General features: G+C 57.9%; 8 protein-coding genes across 8 annotated transcripts; all 8 read right to left on the bottom strand.

Moving 5' to 3' along the window:
• Positions 1-527: 527 nt before the first annotated feature.
• Positions 528-2,552, bottom strand: LMXM_36_2500 (chromatin assembly factor 1 subunit b-like protein; the record flags this gene model as incomplete). The annotated part of the gene is made up of 1 exon (XM_003874552.1): positions 528-2,552. The coding sequence occupies one exon, from the start codon at positions 2,550-2,552 to the stop codon at positions 528-530; it is 2,025 nt and encodes a 674-aa protein (XP_003874601.1).
• A 1,412-nt stretch (positions 2,553-3,964) lies between these two features.
• LMXM_36_2490 (conserved hypothetical protein) lies at positions 3,965-5,431 on the bottom strand (the record flags this gene model as incomplete). The annotated part of the gene is made up of 1 exon (XM_003874551.1): positions 3,965-5,431. One exon carries the CDS (start codon positions 5,429-5,431, stop codon positions 3,965-3,967), a length of 1,467 nt encoding a protein of 488 aa, XP_003874600.1.
• A 2,153-nt stretch (positions 5,432-7,584) lies between these two features.
• On the bottom strand, positions 7,585-8,409 carry LMXM_36_2480 (conserved hypothetical protein; the record flags this gene model as incomplete). Its single annotated transcript, XM_003874550.1, has 1 exon — positions 7,585-8,409. One exon carries the CDS (start codon positions 8,407-8,409, stop codon positions 7,585-7,587), a length of 825 nt encoding a protein of 274 aa, XP_003874599.1.
• A 2,424-nt stretch (positions 8,410-10,833) lies between these two features.
• LMXM_36_2470 (putative acid phosphatase) lies at positions 10,834-12,171 on the bottom strand (the record flags this gene model as incomplete). Its single annotated transcript, XM_003874549.1, has 1 exon — positions 10,834-12,171. One exon carries the CDS (start codon positions 12,169-12,171, stop codon positions 10,834-10,836), a length of 1,338 nt encoding a protein of 445 aa, XP_003874598.1.
• Positions 12,172-13,743: 1,572 nt separating this feature from the next.
• Positions 13,744-15,867, bottom strand: LMXM_36_2460 (conserved hypothetical protein; the record flags this gene model as incomplete). The annotated part of the gene is made up of 1 exon (XM_003874548.1): positions 13,744-15,867. The coding sequence occupies one exon, from the start codon at positions 15,865-15,867 to the stop codon at positions 13,744-13,746; it is 2,124 nt and encodes a 707-aa protein (XP_003874597.1).
• Positions 15,868-17,821: 1,954 nt separating this feature from the next.
• On the bottom strand, positions 17,822-19,177 carry LMXM_36_2450 (conserved hypothetical protein; the record flags this gene model as incomplete). Its single annotated transcript, XM_003874547.1, has 1 exon — positions 17,822-19,177. One exon carries the CDS (start codon positions 19,175-19,177, stop codon positions 17,822-17,824), a length of 1,356 nt encoding a protein of 451 aa, XP_003874596.1.
• A 1,320-nt stretch (positions 19,178-20,497) lies between these two features.
• On the bottom strand, positions 20,498-21,265 carry LMXM_36_2440 (conserved hypothetical protein; the record flags this gene model as incomplete). The annotated part of the gene is made up of 1 exon (XM_003874546.1): positions 20,498-21,265. One exon carries the CDS (start codon positions 21,263-21,265, stop codon positions 20,498-20,500), a length of 768 nt encoding a protein of 255 aa, XP_003874595.1.
• Positions 21,266-22,255: 990 nt separating this feature from the next.
• On the bottom strand, positions 22,256-23,053 carry LMXM_36_2430 (putative caltractin; the record flags this gene model as incomplete). Its single annotated transcript, XM_003874545.1, has 1 exon — positions 22,256-23,053. The coding sequence occupies one exon, from the start codon at positions 23,051-23,053 to the stop codon at positions 22,256-22,258; it is 798 nt and encodes a 265-aa protein (XP_003874594.1).
• Positions 23,054-25,048: the final 1,995 nt, after the last annotated feature.

The following is a 25,048-nucleotide window of genomic DNA, read 5'->3' as shown; positions in this document are numbered from 1 at the left end:
CGCCACTGAGAGGGGGAACAAGGTACAAGACAGTCTGGTAGTATACGAGGAGTGGCAGCGAAGACCCCTCTGTGCGCAAAATGCATGCGAATTTTTTTACCGGCTCACCGCCAGCCCCATTTTTGTTTTGTTTTGCCGCACGCGAAACGGGAGACCACGAGGATAACACCTTCGAAAACGGACCACCAAGCGACGGCAACATACGCCGGTCAGACGGCAGACATATGCGTCATGCTTGTATGCTTCTGTGCCACTCCGCTTCTATTACCAACGCGCATCCGAGAGGAGCAGGAGAAGCGAGTTGCGACGACAGCCACATACTCACGCACCTCTCAGCCCACGGTAGCATATTACCTTACAGGTCTCTATTGGCGTGTGGCACATGCATGTTGTAGAAGCGATGCATTCTTAGGAGTGGCGGTGGGAGAGATCGGCTGGTGGCCGAGGAGGGGGATAGGTCGCGCAGCTTGCGACAACCACAACCACACACCCTCCCACAAACATGCAAAAAAAAACGGCCTCCCCGCTCAGATGTCCGAGAGGAGGGCTTCCAGCTGCTGCATATCAACCTCCTTCGTGGCCGCCACTGACGGTGTCGCGGCATCGCCACACGTTTTTTCTACCTTCCTCTTCTTCCTTACCACAGCTACACTGGTCTTAGTCGCCGCCGCTGCTGCTGCACCGGCAGAGGCGTCGCCTCCAGCCTTTCTGTCCCCTCTCTCGGCTCCGGCCGAGAATGAGCCGGTGCTTCGACCGGCTTCAACGCTGATGCCGACTTGCTCAATACGTTCCAGGAGCCCACACAGCGAGCGCACCGCCGGCGATGCCGAGAAGTACGGTAGTCGATGCGCCGCTGTCAGGGAATCGCCAAAAGCGATGACGCTGATGTACCCGTCAAGGGAGGCAGTGTAGAGGTGGGACGCGTCGTGACTCCAAGAAACATCGGTGATGCTGCGCATGTGCAAGTCGGTGAAGTCGCTGTGGCGAGAGCTGCTGTCTGTTGTGTAGACGATGACAGCATCTGAGGTCCACACGGCAAGTGCCATGCGGTACTCCGCCGGCCCCCAGGCACCGCGGCGCTGACGTGCCGCTTCAAGCGCTTCCAGCTGCGACGGCAGAGCCTCTGCCGTTGCGGCGCTGGCGCTGTGCGGGAGCGCGGACGACACTGTTGTCGTCGCTTCATCCGCCGTGCCATCGGTTGCAGCGGTCGAAAGGGCCGTGGGCTGCTGCGAGCATCCTTCCAGAACCTTGTCGGCGGGCAGCGGCTCGAAGAAGCACGGCGCCCACAGTACGCCACGCACTTCGCTGAACCCGCGCACCCCAAGTCGACAGGCGATCTTGTCCGGCGCCCCTCGAGTGTAGACATACACGCAGTGAAGTATGTCATCCAGTGCATCGTCACCAGCATCTCCAATGGGTGTCACAGGCGCGTCGTGGAGGTTTTTACCCCCGCCAGCCTCCCTTCTGTGCGTGGGCGACGAGTTGTCCCGCGGATGGCCTTTCGTTGCCCCCAACGTCGCTTCCGCCTTCTCCTTTGCCTCGATGGAGGCCAGCAGGTTGGCTGTGCTCAGCGCCTGCTGCTGACCAGTCCGCGTCACCTTCCCGTACGGCATAGCGAGCAGCAAGCCATCTGGCGACCAACACAAGCGGCGGTACGACAGGGCACATGACTCGCCAATGTAGTCCCCCTGGCACTTGCGCTGGCCAGCGAGGTGCATGCGGCGGTGGTGACCCTCGCTCTTCGGCACGTGCGTGAAGCACAGCAGCGACGGGCCACAGCCAAAGGTGTGAAGAAACCGCGTCCACGGATCCCACGCGACCCCGCGGCAGAACTTCGTGTGCAGGTTGGTGAGCTGTAGAACCGGCATTGTGGAGCCTTCCAGATCGTGAATGACAATGCTGCCGTCACCAGCTCCGCTCAGCAGGTAGCGAGAATCAGCGGAGAAGCAGATGTCATATATATCGCTGATGTGCCCAGTCAGGTGGCGGTATGCCTTCCATTCCTCTACGTCGCCGTCCGAGTCGCCAGACGTCCCTTGTAGACCACTGCCCCAACTGCCGTCATCACTCGCTTCTGCTGCGGCCGCTGATCCCCCGGAAGGGTCGCGCCACCACAGACACACCTTGCCGTCACAGTGTGCGCTCGCTATCATCTCTCCTTGCGGCGACCACCGCGCTGTGAGCGGCATCCAGGAGGTGCGCATGCGGCACAGGTGGCGGCAGCACGCCAGCATGTCGTTTGCGTTGTTCTCTAGCCAAGCGTCGACGGCTTTGACGCGGATTTCCCACAGGCGAATGTTGCCATCGCCACCTGTGGTGACGATGCGATGACAACGAGGGTTGTAGTCGACACTCGTAATGCCCTCCGTCACGCTGCTCTGCAGGCCCAGCAGCTCCGCTTCTTTGTTGCGTTCATTGAAGTGCCACAGGATCTCAATGGTCCGCACGCGCAGCGGCTGATAGGGCACGCAACGCGCTTCTCCGTCGAGGCCGGCCCCGTCCACGTGCGCGCTCCTTCTCGCCTCTTCCTTTTCTGTATTGTGGGAGCCCATGCCTACCCGTATGCTCGCTAGTGAAGCGGGTGTGCGATGGAAAATGTATGCGGATGCGTGTGTGCGCCTCGTACAGAGCTTCTCATCTGCAAAAGAATTAGTAAAAGGGCACGGAGGCAGTCTCTCCTTTGTTGGTGTCGCAGTATCTCTTTCTGTGCGCCTTGACGGCCCCGGTCCTGTTCGTCGTCGGCGAGACGTTGGCGTACGTGAGGATCAATGCCTGACTTGCGCAGGCACAGCCACGAGCTCGCCACCGGCGTATGTGTGTGCGTGTGTACTCTATGAATGGCACTTGTCCCACCTGGTGTGCGTGTATGATGCTGTACGCCGATGAATAGAGTGGAGGGGTGGAGGGAGGAGGGCAAGGAGTAGATGCGTGCGCACGCAGGCAAAAAAGAGAGAGTTGATAGGCACACACAACACACGAAGGAGAATCGTGGTGGTGATGGTGGTAATCACACGAAGCGGGGAGAGAGGAGTGGGGAGTCAGCAACAAGATGCAGTGCGAGGATACCACCATGGCCTTTGTTTGCATTCCAGTGACACGCACTTCTGGACACGGCCATCCCTTCGTCTCCGCCTTGCCCTTCCTGGATGCGTCGGCTATGCGGATTGTCCACGGCACAGGGCGCATTTTGCAAAGAGCGAGAGAGTAGAAAGGCGAAGAACTCGCGGAGCACAACACGTGTGCAGCGCGCCTCTGTTTTCCTTGCCTCAACCAGCACGGACTCAAGGTCAGCCCATTTGTCCCTCGCACCAGCATGAAAGATGACGCTGAGACTCGATAAGCGTGTGTGTGTGTGCTGTTTCGCCTTCTTTGACATGCAAGTGCAATGCTGCAGCGCAAAAAAACCCACGCAGGGGCGTTCGCGCAGAGAGGGAACAGGGACAAACAGTGCCAGAGGCGAGGGAGAAAGAGAGAAGCGGGAGGGAGGGGGCGTACAGAACCCACGCACACAAGCGGGTATTCAACGGGAAAAGGCACACACACGTCGACGCACCTGTCCGAGACCACTAACAACATGCGTGTAGTTGGCAAACGGATCCGATGCGCGCGTGCTGGCAGAAGCCCGTATGCTCATGGACAGAGAGGGTGAGGGGAGGGGAAGGACGAGATATTTTAGTGGTGACTGACACAACACTGCACTACCCCCACCGTCGCTCTTCCCCTTTCGCACGAGGGCATGAGATGCGTGCAGCAGGGATGCAGGTATACGCACATCCATTCATTGCTTCTACCTTCCCTCCGTGGAGCTGCCTTCTCGACACGTACCGCGGCCCTCGGTTCCGTTGCTGCCGTCAGAATACTGCGGTAGGAAACAAAACAGAAGACAATAAATATTCTACAGCAGTCTCGACTCCTGCACATGAATGCCACAGGCACCATGTACCGATTACCACCACTACCCGCACTAGCCGCGTGATGCTGTGGGGGCGTCCAGGGAGCTGTTTGCCGTCGCAGGTCCCGTCGTCAATGTGATCAAGGAGGGCACCGGCTTGGGGCGACTTACGACGAGAATGTCGTTCTCCGTAATCTGCGAGCCAGGGCTCTGGCCCTCCCACAGCACCGGTGTCATCACTAGCCGAATTCCATTCTTGTGCTCGCTGAAGTGCTGAAAACCCTCATTCGCCCATGGCTTCGTCACCGTCGCGACGGCCACCGTGAAGACGGGCCCGCGCTTCACCGTACCAAAAGCGCTGCAGCAGAGGGAGAAGCAGCGGCGATGAACGGAGAAGCGGCAGGAGCCTTGCAACACCTCCATCGATTCATTTTTATACGTGAGGAGTAGCTGCACGCGACCAATAAGGTGGTTTGACTGACCCAGCGACGCAGCGGAGATGAGCAGCTGCAGTGAGGCAATGTTGAATATATCATCCTGAAGGGAGTCCTCGTCCCGTGACATATAGTCGCGGTTCATGACGGCGGACCTTGAGCCGCTTGTGGTGCTTACGCTTTCACGGCTACCTGACGCGGCGTTTGCGGCTTGAAATGTGTAGTGTCCGTGCAGAGCACGTGTGGTGATGACGTCTTTGACAAAGAAGTCGTAGTAGTCTCTGTCCCGCTCGTAGGCGGATAGCAAAGGTGGCAGGTTCATGGACACCAGAAGAGGCTTCCATACGGCATCACTCGTCGCCAACAGGTGCGCCGAGCGGTTCACCCGCATAAGCTGCACCAGCGTCACAACGTCGCAGTAGGAGGAAATAAGGGTCACTAAGGAGGCAGTTGTCACCGCATCGCAGGCCGTGGAGGGAAAGAAGACGCCACTCAGTGGCGGAGGCAGTGGCCCATCGACGTTCCCCGCCGCTACCGCGTGCTTTGACGCATCGCCGCCACCACTGCTGCTACTGCTGTCCAGCGTGGGTGTGGAGCTCGGGTGGTGCTGCCGGACGCTGCCAGCGAGATCGCCGAGTGCATCTACGTGACAGGAAGAGGATGGCACGGCGTCAGAGGTAGCATACGGGCGTTTGTGTTTGGCAGGCGCTGATGGTCCTCTCTCCTGTGTCTTCTGTTGCACCGCTGAGGGCGCAGCGTCTCCTGCAGCAGCGACGCCACAAACGGGCTCCTCTACGGTCCCCGATGCGGTCGCCTCACCTTCGTTTGTGCGCGGGGCCTTGCCATGTGTCACACTCTTGGAAGTCGTTTCCGCCTCGGACATATCCGCCACCACCGTCACTCTCAGCTCTGCCACGCTCACCGGTGACGTCTCTGGTGTCTGCGGTGACCAATCAAGAGGCTTTGCGCAACCGTAATTGGTTGCCTTGTCACTCTTTGGATTCACATCAGAGATGCAGTGAAACAAGGGAGTGCATGGAGACTTGATGTCCTCCTCGAGCTTCTGCTGCTGCGATTTCTCACAGTCTGCGTTCTTTGTGTGCATGGTGGCTATCGACGTGCGGTGTCAGTGAGGTATGCGCTAAGGGTGAGGTGGTATGGATGGGGGAGGCGCGATGAGGCGCACGCGTTAGTCTATAGATGGCGACTCAGCAGACGAAAAGAGACAGAAAAACAGATGAGAGATGCAGTGCGAAGTCACCACAGGGGAGAAAAACAAAAGGATGCAAGCGCCAACGGCAGCCGCAACGTTACTCCGATAAGCTCGAAGATGAGCACACCTATAACGGCACTGAATACACAAGTTTCCCCTCCCTTTTCCTCTCCCCAGGCACACACACAAATACACACAGGGAGGAAGAAAAGGACGTTGCGTGAGGGAGCGATCTAAAACGATGTTCATGTGAGGGGGAGGGAGGCGGAAAACAAAATAAACGGCGAAGCCTGACAAAGCGAAAGCGGGATTAGAGCACGAGTGCACACGTGGCACACATAAACAGGAGGGGAGGAGGAGGCTAGCAAGAGATGTGTCGGGCGGAATAGCTTCTGCCCTCCTATCTTCTCCACACCTTCGAAGGCGCTCCACAATGAAGACGAGCCACAGGACGGAGAGGAGGGCCTCTAAGGCTCCGTGAAAGAGGAACCGCCCAAGACACACCGCCTCGCTCCTTCCCACTACCGTTCACACAAACAGAGCTAAACACACACACACTAAGAAAAAAGAAAGATCGTTATGACACGGAGCGAGCAATAGAGAAGGGGGAGGCGGAGAACCCAGAAGACGGGCAACGAGTGAGGGAGCGAGTGAGGGATACGTAAAGATAACAGATGGACCTGTCTCCACACAGGCACGCAGAAAACGAAAAACAGAGTAAAGAAGAAGATCGCTGACGGCGTTGAGGAAAGATGCACACACGAGAGTGAAAAGAAAACGGTGCTGAAAAACCGCTGCTTTTCCCCTTCTACTGTCGTCGTGGATGAGGCGGTTGGCACTGCCGTCTTTTCCTCTGCGTACTGTGCGCGCGCCTGAGTGTGGGCGTGTCTGCGTGCCTGCGTGAGGAAGCGCAGGTATGGGTATTCGCTTAACGGTGTATGTCCGTATATTGAGTGTACAGCGGGTAGGGGGCGAGAGGAGGGGAGGAGGTGGGAGGGGGCTGAAGATACCGTGCGACAAACGTTCCCAGTACGGGCCGTAGGAATTCGAGAAAACAAAGACGCAAGAGTGGACTCTATCGTTGGTTCCCCCTCCGCTTCTCGCACAAGACACACGCTCCACCCGCAAGCAGGCACACAGCTACAAAAAGAAACGCAGCACACAACGCGAGAGGACAGGAGTGGTGTGGGGTGTGTGGGGAGGGGAGAGGGAATAAGGCACCACTACCTGTCTGCTAACGTTGCGTTTGGCTCGTCTGGTTTTGCAGCAGAAGCACTGTGCGTGTTAAGAAGAGAAAGCAAGGTCGAGGATGAGAGACAAGCCCCCAGGTGCAGCTTTCTCCCCAGTGAAGCAGTGGCTTTGCAGCGACACAAGCAGCACGAAAGACCGAGAATGGTGAGGCGCTCTTTTCAATGTTTGATTATGATACCGTCCACAAGCGACTAAGGCGGTGGGGTGCGTGGGGAGAGAAGCGATAGACTGTGTGCCGCATCGGCCGTGGAGAAGGGAGAGGAGGTTGGTTACCGTGAAGGAAAGAGGTGGGGAGAGGCGAGGGCGAAGAGGAAGGCGCAACTGATGTGAGGCTGCGTGGTGATGATGTCGCCTTGCACAGCAGCAGACGGGGGACAGGAGAGAGCGAGAGGACCAAACGCAAAGAGAAACACAGGCGGCGCACACGCCACCGCGTTGGCCCCACAATCAGCTACACCCTCTTGTGAAAAAGAGGGGATAAAGGGAAAGAGAGGCCATCCATCCAGCCCCATACGCATGCATGCCCTCAGCGTTGCATCACGACCTCGAAGGAGAAGACAGAGGTAACCGATTTCTCAGCATGGGCCGATTGCGTAGGTGAGCGCACAACTCATTACTCGCAGTTAGGTACACACATACACACATACGTACGCACGAGACATCCACGAACCCACATGCACGCTCAATTGTACTACCGGAAAACGTAAAAGTAGAGGAGACCCACTCGCGTCAAGTCAGGATGAGCAGTGAGACCACACCCCACAACACAAACGCACATCGACCGCAAACTTGCCTCACTTTTTCAGCTTCTCCTTCAGAGCAGCTAGCTTCGCCTGGAGGCCGCTCAGCTTTCGTTCCTCTTTCGTGGGCCCCGGAGGCGGCGGCGGCGGTGGCGCGACAGCAGGTGCTTGAGATTTGGCAGCCGTAAGCCTCGATGCACACTTCTTGGCTGCATTGGCGTCACCACCACCCGCGGTGGTTCGAGGCGGCTCACAAGCCGCGGCAGCACCACCACCTGAGGTGCCGTGATCCTTGGAAGCAGCCCGATAAGCGCTATTCGTGCCACAGTCTGCGCCTGAGAAGGGCGGCGCTGCGTGGGCGGCGCCGCGTGGGTGCTCGGCATAGGCGGCGCCACCCCTCGCGGCGGCGTGCGCGTTGCGCGACATTTGAGCGATCTCGGCGGCGATACGCGCATACTTGCGCTTCGACGCGTAGAAGTCTTTGGGTATCTTGTTCTTGGGCAGCTCTCCGCCGTTAGTGCGGTCCAAAAAGCGTTGCCTCGAGGCAGCCCAAAACGCCTCTAGCTGCTCCTTTTCCTCCGCTTCCGCCCGCTCTCGCTTGCGGCGAGCCTCAGCGTAGCGGAACGAGTAATGCGTCTTGGCAGGATGAGCGTATATGGTGGAATCGCGCAACGATACTCCAGTGCTCAGCACCTCCAGCACATGCTTCGCGCCCTCGCAGGAAAAATGGGCATAGCGCCGCGTTTTCCCGTCGGCGTCGAGGCCTAGGTCGATGCTGTGGATCGGTGTGCCTGTGCGGTTGCGTACCAGCTCGGCGAGTTCGCGCTTGGTGCACCCCTCTGGCAGGTTCTTGAGACAGATTCGCTTCGATGGATCCATGGCACCAAACGACAGAACGAACGAAGAAGAAAGGCTAACCTCAAATATTAAAGAGCAAAAGTAGTAGAGCGATGTGTGAGCTATTGCGTCTCACAGCCGTGAGCGACTTCGATGTGTGGTGGGTACAGGATACCCAAATGACCCGCCACACAGACACGCGCACCCACGAGTTCAACCCGCGCGTTCGTCACGCAATGTGTGACACTTTCTGGCCCTCACTGCACCACAGGGAGAAGGGAAGGAGATAAGGAACGGAGAGCGTGGGCCGAGGGGAGAAGGACTACAGGAAAAATGAGAACCAAAGAAGGGGTCTTCCCTTTGCATGCCTTATGGCACTTACGGAAACCCTGATGATGCCGCGCCCCCCCCCTTGACCGTGAGTACCGGGGCAGAGTGCCTACTCTGTAGGGAAGCCACGAGCCTGCACCGCCTGTCGTCGGGTACGGCTGCGGGCTCCTGGTGCCAGCAGGCAAGTCTGAGCTGGCGCAGTGCCAAAGAGGCTTGCGGCCATGACAAGGATCGGGCCAGCTCACTCCGAGCTGTGTCGACGATCCAGCAAATACGCGCATCCACCCGCTGCTTTTTTCTCTCATTGTGCTTCGTTGCGGTGATGTCGAGCTCAATCCTGCGCCTAGCCTGCGCTGTATGCAGTGGAGCTGCAGGGGGCTGAACGACTCCAAGCGGTGCTGGTCGGCCCGATTCGTGGATGTCGCCGTGGTGCAGCAGAGGTAGGTGAGCTGCGTTGGTGTGTGCGTATAGCTGTTGAGCTGCTCGTCGTTCAACGCGCCGTTGGGGGAAAAGAACACTAACAGTAAGTTAAATGATGTCTTGCTAGTGAGGCGTCAAAGGGAGACAAGAGAATGCTGTCCACGGTGGGAGTTGCTCCCCATGAGACGGTTTGCAAGGAGGACGGCGTGGGAACAGAGGGTCGGGGAGTGTACGTGGAGGTCTCGCTTACTCTTTTTTCTTCGATACCGATTCCCTGAGTCAGAAGACCCCCCCCTTCCCCCTCCCCCGAAAAAAAATAACAACAACAATGTTCTACAGTGCAGGCGCGGGGAGCAAAAGAAGCACGCACCCGCATGTGCACGTCAACTCGGCTTTCACCATTGTGCTTCTCTTCGTTTTCTTTTTTGTTTGCCTGAGTTACTTCTACCTTTTTTCTCGTTTTTTTTTGCTCTGTCATCGATCATCTTTCTCCACGCCCATTCCTTTGCTTCATTGTTACATACGTGATACAGGCGGGGGTTTGAAGGGGCGGCGGCGGAAGTGGAGAGTGCGCGTGGAAGTAGCGTGCCCTCACCCCTTCCTTCCTCCGTGCACATGAACATATATCAACCGTCAAAAATACACATGCAGTCTCTCCGCCTCATCTGAGGTGTCTCTCACACACACACACACACACACACGCGTACGAATCCCCTTTCTACCGACGAAGGGATGGGCGGGGGCGGGTGAAGAGGCGGTGAGAAACAAAAAAAGCACGATTTGTGCCCGCTTTTACGCGCTTGTGCTCGGCTCCAACACCCCCACACTGAGACCCAGACACAGCATGATCACAACACACACACATACGCACACACAGCCCCCCCTTCCCTCCCCCAAAAAGGCTAGTAGCGAATACACCACTCACAGGTGTAGGAAATACCGTGCACCGCGGACGAAAAACACACCACACACGGCTTGAGTCTTACGACGCTCCTCTTACCCGAATCCCCATTTTCTTTGTTTATGCTCTCTTGCCAACAAAGTGTACCACACCGTGTAAGCTGAGTTCTGCAGAGCAGCAGATAGGAGCGTGAATCTCCCCGAGCACGACGGAAAAACAAGTTGGTGCTTGACGACTTGTCTGCCGCTGTTCGTGCATAAAAAAGAGCACGGGCGAAGAGAAGAGGGTAAAATGCGTGGCGTAGCGGCACGGTGGGTAACAAGAAGGGTAACAGGGTGCTTGTGGTCGATAGGGGGCTACAAGGCAAGAAATAGAAGAATAAAGGAAAATAATAGTCAACTAGGGTGGTGATGGTGGTGGTGAGGAGCAGGTAGAAGAATGAAGAGAGAAGTATGGGAAGCACGGAGGCTAAGGGCAATAAAAATAGCAAGGAAAAGAGAGGGGAGGGGAGAACGTCGAATGCAGCAAATGGAGTTGGTGTAGCAAAACAAAAACAAAGCAACAAAACTGAAAAAAAAAGGGCCACACAGTCCACAGCCCTGGACGCTGGGTGTGGAGGTACGTGGGTGTAGGGGAGGGGGAGGGGATAAGCGCTTGAGCGGGTAGCACCCACACAACAGCGAAAAAAAACATGATAACCACATCCGGCACAGAAAAACAGTACACTGCCCACGCTCTTCCCTTCTCCTCAGCTCTCTTTCCAATCCCTCTGCTTCCGACACCACCATCTCCCTTTCCCTTTACCTTCTCTGTCGTCAACGAATATCCGTTGTGTGATCGATTTCTTGCGGCGTGTAGTTGCACAGCTGCTCCCATGTACCCGTTAGGCTCACGCGGGTGTCGTGGATGTGCTGCAGCTCCTTTAGCTCACACAGTTCGGGGATACGGCAGGTGGAGATGGGTATTGTGTAGATGCCGTTGTGCGGCGTCCAGAGCGTCATGCGGACGTAGATGTTGGAGGTGTTGTGGGAACACTGGTCGCGATGAGGCACGAGCTTTTCCATAATGATGGAGGATGCCACAGGCAACTCCCCTGAGGGCAACCCAGCTACGTTATATTGAAAGCCAAAAAACTGCGCGAAGGCGTAGAGGGCCTCACGGTGCATAAAGTAAAAGGTGGACTCCTGCCGCGTATCGGTGAAGTCGTTCAGCTGCTGCGGGGTATCGCCGACATGGGTGTGGTTAAGCGTCTGCAGGATGTTGCGGGGGAGGTCGACCGCCATGTACGTCTGTTGCTCATTTGTGTCGTAGAGGCGCTGCATGAGGAGCTGCAGCGAGACGTTTCGAATGCTGAACAACATCTCTGGTGTCAGCCTGCCCTGGGCCACCTTCAGACCAATGTCGCTGTTGAACGTGAGACCGTCTGCCACAGTCTTGATGTAGGCGTAGCCTTCCGCCGCGCCGATGTACTCGCCGCACACCTCCTTTATTATCTTTAACACACGAGCCGTGTTCGGGTCATCGATGAAGCTCTGATAGTCGTTGTCGATCCACTGATGCGAGTCTTTCTCGGCCCGCCGGAAGCACGGCACGTCATCGAGCAGGTACTCGTGCGTGTCCATGTCGGAGAAGATGGGCACAAACTGCGGCCGCGAGGGCAAGTAGCCGCCCAGCCCGAATCCGTTCGGGAAGATGCCTTGGGCCACCGCCATCGCCGACTGCAAGATGCGCGGCTCGCCGACAGCGCGGAAGTAGTGCAGCGTGCGGTTGAACTTGTCGCCAATAAAGGCGTGATAGGTGTTTCGTATATATTGGCCAAAGCTGTACTCCTCCTCCATGCCGAGCCCAGTCAAGTCCTCTGCGTCGACGTCGTAGCGCTTCTTGCTCTTGATATCGTTTGGGCACATCTTCCAAAACGGCGCGTTCGGTGCGCGGTGGCCGTGGCGATTGAGCACCACCAGCTTTGTCAGCACCAGCTTGCTTTTGAGAATCTCCTTGCGCTCCGCCTTGGTTAAATTTGAGCTCAGGCTCTGCTGTGTCCAGTTGATGTTCGCGCGGGGATGTGGGAGGTAACTTGTCTCAGGTGCTGTTGACGGCTTATTGCGTCGCGCAGCGTGGAGACCGAACGCTGAGACAAGCCTCGCCATATTCATCACCAACACAAGGGCCACAAGAAGAGTGGAAAACACCGAGCGCCGCGCCAGAGCGCCGCGCCCAAGAGGCGTCATTGAGGCCGTGGTGGAGAGCTCTGTATGAGTGACGTTTTCTACCTTTGATGCTCAGTTATACGCCAATGTCTAGCTATGGAATAGACGAAGGTGTGCCTTTGCTTGTAGGCGTTCCAGACCACTTGCGTGCAGTAGCAAAGATGCGTACACACGCACGCTGAGGCTGCGGGGCGGTCGGGCACAGACGAGGAGGGGAGAAGGATGGCTCAGGACTACAACGGACCCTTCGCCAGGTCCAGCAAGTGCTTTTTTCCGCTTCGATCAGATTCCCGACTTATATCACAGCCAAGAAGAAACGCGGCTGTATAGATGGGTGATTCCTGCTCAATAGAGGGAGAACTAAGGGTGGGAGAGAGGGAGTTTCTGGCCAGGATGGGGGTTGGTTGGTTTGTGTGGCTGCATGGAGAGCTTGATAGGTTTCGTGGAACATCTTTGCGCGTCTTCGTGTTATGGCCGTGAAGCGGCACTCTCCACTGGTGGGCTCAACTCTGATGACAAAGTTTGCTTCGCTTTTCCAGCAGTGCCGCCGGGTAAAGTGATCGACTCCATCCAAGGTCCCCTCAACACCAGCGCGTGTCTACAGAGACACATGCGTGTGTGAAAGAGAAGGAGTAGTGAGAGTCTTCCGTTCCAGCCGAGTCCGTGTGCCCACCGTAGCAAAGGGAGGGTACTGCTACGACTGCCGCCTAAAATGTACTTGCTGTACCCCTCCCCCCGCACCCCATCCCGCGCCAAAAGGAAAAGAGGCCACCGTACATTTCTCGCCGGCACAGACGCAGAAGGCACACACCAACACCCACGCTAGAAACGCGGTGTCTGAGTACGATATCCCTTGTATGTTTTTTTTCTTTGGTCTGGAAAGGTGGTCGACACCTCGCAGCGCTTCTTGCGCCGCTCCGTTTGTGTGTCTCCTTCACCTCAGTCACCCGGATGCTGTGTGGGGGCACCTCCGTGCGTGGTCTCTCGGGCTCCGGTACCTCCACACGACATCCAGGACGAGAGAGAGGAACGGCGAAAAACGACCACGAAACAGTGGATAAGCGCCACACCCACACAAGAAAGTGAACGGCGTTCTTGCCTGAATGCGGCCTCACACAGGCAAATCACTGCTGATGGTTGCAAGCATGAAAGTCAAGCGGGAATGAATGCGGAGGCGCATGCATGGTCACGCTCCCTCCCTTCGATATACACAGCAGTGCACTCATGTGCACACCCACGCCCATTCGCAGACCACTAAAGACCGGTGCGAGGAGAAAAAAAACAATGTGAAACAGCGGAGGGACACAAGAGGCGAATGACCAGCAGCGCGTACACCCACGCACGCTTACATGATGTGTACAAGTCACTCAGCGAGGGTATTCGCAAGACACACACACACAAAAAAAATAGTTGGTCGGACGCGAGAAACAAAGAGACGAGCACCAAGGAGAAGACGCCACATGTCACACGACCTTCATCGTTCAATCGGCACGATACCGTGTGTGCCCCCTCCCCGCCCTACACAATCCCCGTGTCACACAGCTCTTCGGCGTCGGCATCCACGACCCTGTGAAGCTCCTGCAGCTGAACCAGCATCGGCACAAGAGAGGTGTCGAGGTTGGCGCTCGGGTATTGACAGATGTGGAACTGCACAACTTGAGCACAGCGCTGCAAGAGCGCTGCTGAGGACGGCAGCGTCCACTTCACGCTGGCAGTGGACGCACAAAAGGAGGGGGCCGCGCCGCTATTCAACTGCCTGGCTACCTCTTCGACGGGGTAGAAAGTTGCATGTTCCTTCGCGGCCGCATCAGCAGCGGGAGCTGCAGCGACGCACACGTGAGAGGACGTTATATCTCCGGCTGCGGACATCTTGACCAACAGCTGCACAAGCGCGTGTCTGCTGTCCACAGCGGCGGCATCCAGTGGCTTTTCCTCATCTTCTGCACTTTCATTCGCTGGCGTCACGCCGTTGGCTTTAGCGACCGCGCGTGTGAGTTGTATCCGGTCTAACAGCATTTGCACCGGCACATGAGCGTACATGCGCGCCACATCTAGTAGAATGTGTCGCGGAAGCTCACGCAGCACCGTTGCCCTGACCAGATCCAGCGTGAGGTCTGCTGTGAACAGCGCGACATTGGCGGGATTGCCTAGGCACTGATAGGCATTTTTTGTATCGCGTTGGGAGATTGCTACGAGAAGGTCCGCGTAGGGCCGCGCACTCGTCGTCTTCTCGGTCGTGACGACGTGCACAAAGGAGCGGAGCGACACGGGAGTGGTCTCCGTCAGGAGGCGAAACAGCGGATGCGGAAAGCACACATGGCCAACGATCGCCGACGCCATGCCAGTCCATATGGACGACGCCTCTTCGTCGTCCACGATCCGCCCCCCGACCGACGGTGTGAGCGCCATCACGCCGCGTGGGCTGCCGCCGCCAAAGGCCGCAGCGAGCAGCACGATGCCCAAACGGTTTGCCCACGTAACGGCGCGGCGATTCATTTCGCGTTCGATCGCGGACGGCACCAAGATATCTCGCCACATAAGGGAATTTGCCTTAGCGGTTCGGCCTTTGGCATCGGTGCTGCTGGTGTATTTGCGCGTCTCCCCGACACACTCCGTGCGGTACCAGGGGTAGAGGAGCACCGGTTGCTGCTCAGGGAGAGCGCTATCGGCACCGGTAACGGGAGCCCGGCTGGCGTCCGCAGCGCAACCGCCACTGCGGGGGATGGCATCGCACACGTCAGCTTCCTCATCCTCGAGCCCGTGTAGCCACGGTGGGAGATCTCCTTCGCCGGCTCCGCCACGGTTTCCTATTTCACCTTCCCGCGTGCCGCGCGTTGGAGAAAGCTGGTTCACTGGTACAAGGGCGTACATGGCGCTTTCGTACTGCTCGAGTGCAGCAAGCAGGAGCGCAGCCTCAGCATGGTAGGCGACGTAGTCAAACAAGCCAATACCCGTCAGCATTGGGCTAACGGAGTAGATCGGGCGGCACAAGAGCTGCATTGCGTCCGGAGTGTGACCACTCACGCGGGCGACGTGCAGGAGGATTGGATGGGCGATAGTAAGAGCATCGTCAGACATGGCCTCGGTAAACTTGTATGTTGCCAAAACGAGATGATGGATGCAGTTTTCGATGTACTGTGGTTCCTCTGAATGGGCTGACAGTACGTTCACCGCCGCCTCGCCGTACGCGCGTAGCACAAGGGCCAGAAGAGGTACCCCCATGGCCGTTTCACGCAGCAACTTGCTGAAGTACGCACCCGCTACCTCCGCGTTGGCGAGCAGAAGCCGCTCGCACACACTGGTGACAACTCGCGCGGCCTCGGTGCGTGACGGCAGCGCGCGCTCAACAGGCATCGACCGACGGAAGGGGCTTTCTTGCGCCGTGGCCCATCGGACTGGTGCGACAAGGCCAGAGTGGATGGCGTGCACCGCGGTCACGTAGATGGTAGTAAAGATGGCCAAGGTATCGGACGGCGCTGGTCTATTGGTGAGCTGCGCCTTGAGGAAGGACTCTGCATCGGCGCAGACCCGGGTCTTCGCCTCACCCCTCAGCTTGAGAAGCGATGGCCAACTCTGCCGAAGTACGTTCTCCGCCTCGCGGATGCCTGTGCTTGGCATGGACCCCAAAATGCCCTGCAACATGTCCTTACGCGTCGCGTGTTGGTCTTGTTCTCTGCAAGCGCGGTGCGGCCCGTGTGCTGTGCTTGTGCGATGGACTCTTTCTTCGCGCCCGATTTCGGCGAAGGGAACGCTCCTGCAGTGCCTTGGATGCACAACCCACAAGCACACCAGCACGCACACATACAGAGACAAGCACAACAGAAGAGCGCTGCGATATATGCTCTCGGTTGTCGCAGGTGAGGGAGAAAAGAAAAGCGCGCGTGGGAAGAATGTTGAGGGCGAGCCAGGACGTCTCATGGTAGCACTCATGCACACGCACGTACCATATTCCAAAAAAAAAGCCAAGCGACGGTTCATGCAACTTTTCGTCGTCCTTACTTCTTTCATATCGGATGCGGTGTGGTGACAAAGTCGCTTCTGACACCTCCAGTCCCCTACATGAACTATCCCGTTGCGAACAACCGGTGCCAGTGCAGCAGCAGCCTGTATAGCAGAGTCAACAGGGAAGTGCCCAGGCTAGAGACGACCGCAGGACGCCAGGAGATCGAATACGGCCAGAATGGCATGCCACGCCCCTTTTTTCTAATGAGTATTATTTTCGGTGCTGTTGTACATCCTCGCATTCGCCGTGCAAGTGCCATGAGAGAACCGGAGGGGAGACATCAGAGAAGTGAGCCGAGGATTTGTCGTTTAGCAAAAATAAGAAAGAGAAGAGGAGAGGGGGAGGGGAGGGGGTCTCTGCGTCTGTGTGTGGGGAAAGCAGCCGAAAGAAAAAAAATGTACGAAACCAAAGAAGCGAGCAGATGCCCTTTCCTCCTCATGCGCCAACAGACCCGCCACCCCACCCACCCACCCTCTCTCCCCTTTCCTCAACGCAAGAAAAAAAAGGCAATAAGAACAAACTGCACATCTAGATACGAAGTGAACGCGTGTACACATACACAAATCTCCCTACATATATATATATATGCTATATATGTATGCATGTATGTGTACCTCTATGCACAGAATCACAGGTACACCCGCACAGTGAACAGGACATCCATGACAGCAGAGAAAAACTTTCCGCGATCCCGAATTCAAACCTGAGAGTCGAGCACAGACACACAATGAAAACAGAGGAAGAAACGTGGAAAGTAGGAGGGGCTCCGGTGCAGCTCACCTAGAAGGCACATGAGGCACTCACAGCACCGTCGACGGCGTGGTAGCAGTCGTCACACAGAAGACTGCCAGCGTTGCCACCTCAGCTTTGTAAAGAAAAACAAAAACATCTTCAATGAAGCACGAGTTCCCACTCCAGTCTACCTGGCCTGTCACAGGTCCCCATCGGCGTGGGGCGAAGCAGCTGCAGACACGCGGTACAAGCCATGCGCTGACCCGGTCATCCGAGCACGCCCCCTGCCTCAAACTCTGAACACACCCCGCCTCGCAGGCCGCCCCACAGCTGATCCCATGGTGCCTTCCGCGACCTGGCGCATCCCTCGCCTTGGCCAGGTGAGGTACGTTTGAGCCACGCCGACACTCTGCCCAATCACATGGATGGTACACGCGTGTGCAGTGTCGCAGCGCCCTCCGGCGCATCGCTATCCAGGACCTGCCCACCGACAGCAGCAGCGATACACCACTCCGACCACCCCCCACGCCGCAGGCGCACGACCCTTTCACCACCAGTGGTGGCTCGGCATTTTGGAAGGGACAGAAAGGGTGCTGATTGGCCTCCCCACACATAGAGCGGGGGCGCTGGATCCTGGGATACCACGCGGTGAGGTGTGTCCCCCCTGTCATCACGACCACCTTAGCAGTCCTTCGAAACATGACGAGAACAGAAGGCAGGCGGGCAATACAGTCGACACCCATGTGAGTAAGCACGTTTGTTTAGTGTCATGAAAGAGGTATGAACGCAGGAGAATCAGGAGGCGGCGTGCATAATCCCAGGCAGCTCCCCCTCTCCTGCCATCTTTTTCCTAAGCACGTGTCAAATCATACTCACCGTGAAGACTTTCGCGATCGTTTTGCTGCTGTTGTCGCAGTACAGTGTGGCGCGGGCCCGCACACACCACCGCCCAGCCGGGAGGTAGAAGGCCTTGTCAAATGGCAGCCACTGCGTCGAGTTCACGCGCTCGACGGTGTAGTATAGGGCGTCGGCACGCCGACACACGATGGACTCCACACCGTTGACGTTCGTGGCGCGCGCTGCAGACTCTGTGGAGAGTGTCGCCTCCTCTGTGATGGGGTCAATGATGCACTGGTACCCCGACAACACCCCCGACACAAATGACACCACAAGGCTCTGTCGTCGGTCCCACCGGAGCCGCGCCCCTTCAATCCTCGCTGTGCTCATCGCGTCAAGCTCCGTGCCACTGCCGTTGGCGTTCAGCAACACGTACGAGGCTGCCGTGATGGAGACGGGGGTGCTGGTCGTGATGTGATGCGTGTCGCATGGGTGAATGACAGGGGTGGGTGCCATGCCGAAAATGTCGCACGCGTACGAAGAGCTGAAGTTCGATGGCGGGAGTAGAGGGGGAGCGACGGGCGGCTGGACCGTCGGCGGAGGGGCGTGTGTGTTGGGCAGAGAGGTTGAAACTGCTGGAGTCGTGGACATTGGATTTGCGCGAGATGTACTAAGGTCTACCTCAATCCGCTGCTGATACTGCTGCAGTGGTGACGCTGTGACAAGTGCCGGGCACTGCCCGCTTGTTTGAGTGACGGGCGGCACGAAAGCGTCCCCAGCAGTGTGGCCGTAACGACTTAGTGCCGTCAATACGGCCCTATCGGCGCCGTCTGCCACCAGTCGCGATAACAGCAACGGGCGCTCTGCGGTGTGCCGCATCCGTGCACCGAACTCAGCGTCACGGGCGAGCAGGCGATTCAGGTCCAGCACTACCAGCGTCTGATGATAGTTTATGTACGACAGAGCCAGCATCTCAGGGGGTAAAGGGACTACCCTGTTGTCTTCTTCGACTATAGGATGAAAGGTTTCGAAGATATACTGCTGTATCGCCGACTCGGTGTCGATCTTTGCCGCCGGTTTCTTATTGAAGTTGATCCAGTGCAGTTCTCCTTGAAAGTCCACAAAGTAAAGCAGATGGGTGCTGGAATGAATGCGCGGGTCACCGCGGAACAGCTGGGCAAAGGCATCTCCGGCGTCAAGGATGCCATATTTGGCGCAACAGCTGCTATCGGCGTAGCGGGAGGTGGTCATGTTCGTCCTTTTCGAGGAGTAGCGGCGTCGGCGGCTGCCAAAGCGGTAAATAAGATAGATGAGCGGCGTCGCCAGCCCCACAAACACGACAATGACGATGACGAGCACGGCAATCTGCCAATCCTGCATTGCGCCGAATACGAAGGTGTTCCTTTTTCGCCTGTTTGCTAAACATGCGCCTCCATCCCAGGTTCAAAGGGGGATAACGAAGAAGGAAAGAAAACGAAACGCCGTGCGTGCACGTACCGAGCTGCTTGCGTGTATGTTGGCGCGCCTGTCCCTACACGGTTGGTATGAGGCTTTCCCGAGAGTGAGCAGGTGAGGGCAGTGAGGACAGAATCGGCGCACAGCGTGGGATTTAAGTTTGTTGCCGCCTTTGCTATTGGCCGTCTGGCTGAAGGTGCGTGGAGGAGTGAGGGGATAAGGAGGAGGGGAAGAGAGGAGATTAATGGGTAGAGTGGCGGTGGCAGTGTGTCCACATAGCTACCACGCACAGACACATCAGGGCGGTGCCGTATTTGCGTATGCAGTGCTTCGCTTCAGTGCACAACAGCGCTGACAGTAGAGTCTGCCAGCTGGAGTCGATGGCTGCGGAGCCCGGGTTCGTTTTCAAATTCGATGCGCCGAGCTACGTGTTGTTGGAGGCGGCCCAAAGACCGAGAGGGGGGGGGGTGAGGAGGAGAGAAAGAGAAATACGAAAAGGTCAACGAGGAGACGCAGGCAAAGGGCAGAAGAGTGGCATGGCAACACACGGGCACGTGAGGGAAACGGAAGCGCAGGGTATGTGAGTTACGGAGTTCGCCAGAGCGATAGTGATTCGATGTTGGCGCATTCGGTTTCTTGGAGGTTTCACATTCGGCACCCTGCATGCGCAATAGCAAAACACTATAGCGCACGAGAGGTTCTTCTAGCACCTGACAGCAGGCGATCGCTAAACGTTAGTAAGAGGCGCGAACATGCGCATGCACTTTGCGCCGTCCTCTCTTCTTACAAGCTCTTTGTTTTCCGTTTTGCTCTCGCAGCCTCTCCCTTCCTCGTCTGGGTGGTGGGGGGCGGGGGGGGGGGGAGACATCATTCATTCTTCACACTCAAGAGGAAAGGCAACGCAAAGTGTTGGTGGTGATTACGGTGATAGTGGTCGTGTTCCCGCACCCAGAAGTGCACACAAGGAGAGAGGAGGAGGAAGTCGTTGGCGAGCATGCGAGAGCAAAATGCAAGGAGTGGTGCGCATCACGAGAAACAGAGAGAAGGCAGAGACACACAGCGACCCACCTCCCCCCCAACATGTACACAGGCATTTTACGAACACGTTGAGCGACGAAACGCGAAGAGAACATCATCGCACCTACGCTTGCTCACGCAGGCCCACAGGCCACTAGACAGCCTTGGGAGAAGAGGAGGACGACTCGGCCGACCACACTCCCGGAAACGCCCGACCATTCTCCCCAGTTACTCACTCAAACGGTACTTCTTCTTCAGGAACTGAAGATACCCATGCAGCTTCGCTTCATCCGCTGCCCGCAAGCCAAACGGCGGATCCTCGAGATGCTTCGCCAGGAGGACCTCGATCTCGCAAAGGAGACGCGTCTTCTCGGGAGACATGTTCGCCGCCGGCGAAGACGCTGCAGCGCGACCGTGCGCTTGCTGCTGCAGTTGGCGTCGCACCGCCGCCTCTAAGGCGGGGTTGGCCAGACGCTCTTGGCTGCCAGAGTTTGCGGACGGTGGCAGCGGAGCGACCGGAGGCGAGGCAGACGCTCTTGGCGGGGCTGATGTGGGAGATGAAGATGCCGGTGCGGGTGGCGCAAGCCGCTCATTCGCAACCGCAGCTCTGGAGCCACCCTCGCCGCCCGCGTTCTGAGGGCGTCCGCGGTTTTTCTGTGTCTTGTTGCGCTCTTCGATGATGCGCGCACGGCGCTCTCTCTCTGCCTCACTATGTGGGTCTGGGCGAGCAGTGCCTGTGCCCTGTGCAGTAGCAGTAGCGGAGTTGCCACCAGCGGCGCTGCCTAGACGGTGACCTGTGGCACCGCACGCCTTGCAAACACGCAACATCGCCTTTTCACCCTTGGCGTCAACGCTCTCAGTGTTGCGAGGGGCACAGTCGTCGCACACGGTGTGGTGGCACACATCGCAGATGTGCCTCCACAGTGTGATGCCGAAGCTACGCTCACACTCAGCGCACCGCCGACTGGGCGATGCGGAGACCGAAGGCTTCCCCATCCTGATGAATGCCGACTGGGGGAGGTCTGAATACCCAATAAAACGCGACGCACGTCGAGTACGGAGACTGGAAAAGACGAAAAGCGCAACACAGCACCAAGGAGAGCCGAAGCACTCGACGAAGCCGCAAACCGAAACGAAACGAGACGAGAGAGAGAGAGGGTGAGTGGTCGCCTGCAGCAGCAGAAAAAAAAAAGGAGCCACGCCAATGCGGTCGTGGAGTCGGGGGCCGTATGAGTATTCGGAAGAGTACACAATTTCGTGGGGTGGGGAAGGAGAAGATTATGCTTGTGTGTGTGTGTGTGAGCAGGCACAGCGCGCGCACAGCCGGTGAGGAAGGGAGAGCGTGGGGGGGGGGCTCTTTTCCCTGCACGTCTCTCGTGAGCTGTATTGCGGGGAGAACCCAAAAGAGAGAGAAGGCGCAGGGGAAGTACGATGGACCAACTGAAAGGCTTTCGCTGATGAGGCAGGATGCCCGCTAGCCGAAACTATGCAAAGACATTCGTGGAGATTTCGGCACCACCACGCGCGGAGCGTCACTGCCGCATGTCCCGCAGAGTAAAGAACGCAAAGTTATCGGGCAAAGACATGTTAAATACACTTGCAGACGTGTGCATACCCGTTGACAACCACGCCTACGTAGTTGTTCTATGGGTTGGCCTTAATCTGCTTCCGTTTTCTGTTTATACACCTTTGACGCGGCGCGTTCTCCCAAAGCACACTGCGCGGTCCCGCAAAGACACCCAACGACGACACTACCCATTTTGGCAGTTGTGTATCTTCCAAGGAGGCCACACATAGCAAGCAGGGGGAAAAAGAGGCGGAAGCTGTTCCAATGGGTGCCAACGGTGCACCATGCACACGAGGGATAACACGCAGCTTTTGTGTATGCGCTCGCAGGAGTTGAGGTAGTGTACATCTGTGTGTGCTCGTTGTCAGCTTCTTTGGGCAATCACACCACCCGTCGCCGAGCGTGTATGTGACGGCACATTAAGAGTCTTCTGCTTTGCGAGCTTTCAGCTGAAGGTCCGTGAACGTTGAGAGATCCACCGCAGCAGTTGACACCCCTGTCACGAGAGGGTCGAACATCTCCGCAATCTCCGCCTCCGTCAGTGGCTCTCCCGTCTCGGCGGCTATGCGGCGCACACTCTCCTTCGTGATGAAGCCAGGGTAAGACTTATCCTCGAGTAGCGCGAAGGTGTACGCCAGCTCTTCTTCGTAGCTGCGGTACTTCAGCTTGCGCAAGACAATCTGCTCAAAGACGTCGAGGTCGATGCCCTCGCTGCTGTCCAGCAAGTGAGAGTGAGGTGAAACAAATCGGATTTGACTCACCGAAGCGCCCCCCGAGGGGGAGGCGGGGGAGTCTGCTGCTGGTGCCGCCACTGTCGAAGTAGTGGCCTGCTGAGTCGTCGGGGACGATTCTCGCACACTAAAGTTGCTAATGGATTCGCCTGCTCGACTAGATGAGCGGGTGCTGACAGCTAAGCGTGTCGCGTCGCCATCCACGGCTGTCGTTGCGTCCTGTGAATTCTTTGATCCGGCGCTCATCACAGAACGCTGCTGAGAGGACACTTGATCCTGCTGGTTCTGCAGTTCCTGCTGCTGCTTCGCCACTGCCTCCTGAGCATAGGCGATGAGTTTCAGAAGTTCTGATCGTGCCACCCGCTGGCCGGTAACGGTGTAGAGAGCACGCCCTGCCTCCTGCATGCTAATTGTACCCGAAACGTCTTCATCGTAGATGCTGAAGACCTCTTTAATGTCTTCGCGCAGAAACACGGAGGACGCCATGGATGATCTCGCGCGTGCACCAGAGCAACTGCGTCTGCGTCAATGCCGTTGGCGGTGCAAAAAAAAATGCTCAAGTGAGTACACACCAACCGTGGCAGCGACACTTCTGTGCAGCAGCCACAGGAGGCTGACGTGTATGTGTCTGCTCTTTGCGCGGGAGTGCTGAGCGCGTGACTGAAGCTGAGGACCTACCAATCATCACAGACGCATTTTATACTGAAGGATCCCGAAGAAATGAGGTGGAGAAACAGCGTGGCAGGGAGACATAGAACGTCCATCTGCAAGACCACCGCATGAGGCATGCCCTTGAGGCGAACAGCGTCTGAACACGGCAATGCAGGCGCAAAGCAGCATATCATATGGGAGGTCCATTTCTGCGCTTGCGCGAGTAGATCTGTGTGTGACCTCCGCTAGGGTGCATTTATGACACATTGCGTCGCGCCACATCGTCGCGCCAACGTGGGGTAAAAATGTCGTCTACCTGCCACGATGGCTTCCGCTTCATCACTCGTCAAAACGCCTGCAAAGGCACTAGCATTCCTTTCCCTCTGATGTGACTGTACATCTACATATCACAATACACAGACCAAATCGAAGCGCCGATCGGAGGACCTACCCCAAACACCCGCAAGACACTCGAACAGAGCGCCATCAACTGGAGAGGTACCTTTTTGCCCACCTGTCCCTCCAGCTTCACCAAGGAACCAAAGCAAAGTCATACGCCTGCACTACTGCAAATCAGCGCAAAACCGCACAAATACTCCCTGGCGAGTAAAACAGACCCAAACATGAGCAGTGCAGCCCAACTTCTAGCGGAATTCATGAGAGATCAGCTGCGTTGGCACGCAGAGGTGGGGGGGGGGAGTGTCCACGCTGCCTCGCGGTGCTTCGGGATTTGAAAGACACCGCCGCACAGGCATTGCTGCGGCACACACGGGCCCGCGGAGCAGGCGCGCGTGCGCAGCCACGGCGCCACGCACGAGAGTGGCGGACGCCAGCACACCGCTGGCACACAGGGTACACATACACACATGCACACGGTCACCGCGCGGAACACAGGCGGCGCGCACACGCCACACACCACAACAGCGCCCAGCACACGACACGGCGCGGCACGCACAGAGCACCGCGCACCACGCGTGGCGGAGCGGCTGCGGCAGCGCGCACCACCGCGTCGTCGTGACGGGTTCGTGTGTGTGATAAGCCCTCTTCTGCATGGCGTGGCGGCCGCCGCGGCGGCCTGCCCGTCCGCCAGCTGCTCATGGCTGTACGGTGTTATGCGGCGGGGGGCGGGCGTGTGCCTCCCCCCTGTCGCGTGTGTTGCCCAACGTTGCACAGAAACCACCGAGTGGGGAGACTGGCGCAGCACGCCTGTGCACGTGGCACAGGCCCCGCCGCGGGACGCGCAGGTGCACGACCCGTTTGCATCCGACCGCGTACGCGTGCGGCGTAGGGGGTGGATGCACGGCGGGTGCGCCGCCCGAACCGATAGCTTCTGCCGCGGGATCACCCGCACACCGGCACGAGTGCCGGCGCGGAGATGCAGACGCCCTACCCTTCGCTGGGAGGGGAGCCGTACCGCGGCAGCCGGTGGCCCCGCTGGTCGACATGCGAGCAACGGGTGTGTACGGCGGTGCCTCGTGACGCTTGTAGCTGTCTGGGGGTTTCCCCCGGCACCCGGCACTTGCTGCCTGCGCCACCCACCCCCGCACCGGAGTGCGGGCGTGCATGGCGCGCTTTATGTGGGCGAGGGACTTTGGCTCAGGACCCGCGCCACACGCGAGACGCGTGCGAGCGCGGCGCCCCAGTGGAGCAGTCGGTCGTGTGCGCGGTGGCGCTCCGGCGCGTCCGTTTGGGCGCGCGTGCGGAGCGGAGTGAGTGCGGCTGCGGGGCGACAAGGAAGGGAGACAACGGGTTTGCTTGTGGGGCCCTCGGCGTCGCCCGCCGCGGTGATGGCGGTGGTGTGCGTATGTGCGTGCCCGAGCAGACGCTGCT

Source organism: Leishmania mexicana, chromosome 20, assembly GCF_000234665.1.
Source record: "Leishmania mexicana MHOM/GT/2001/U1103 complete genome, chromosome 20".
Taxonomy (NCBI): Eukaryota; Euglenozoa; class Kinetoplastea; order Trypanosomatida; family Trypanosomatidae; genus Leishmania; species Leishmania mexicana.
Note: the sequence above shows the minus strand (reverse complement) of the source record. Positions and strands in the feature narration are given on the sequence as shown.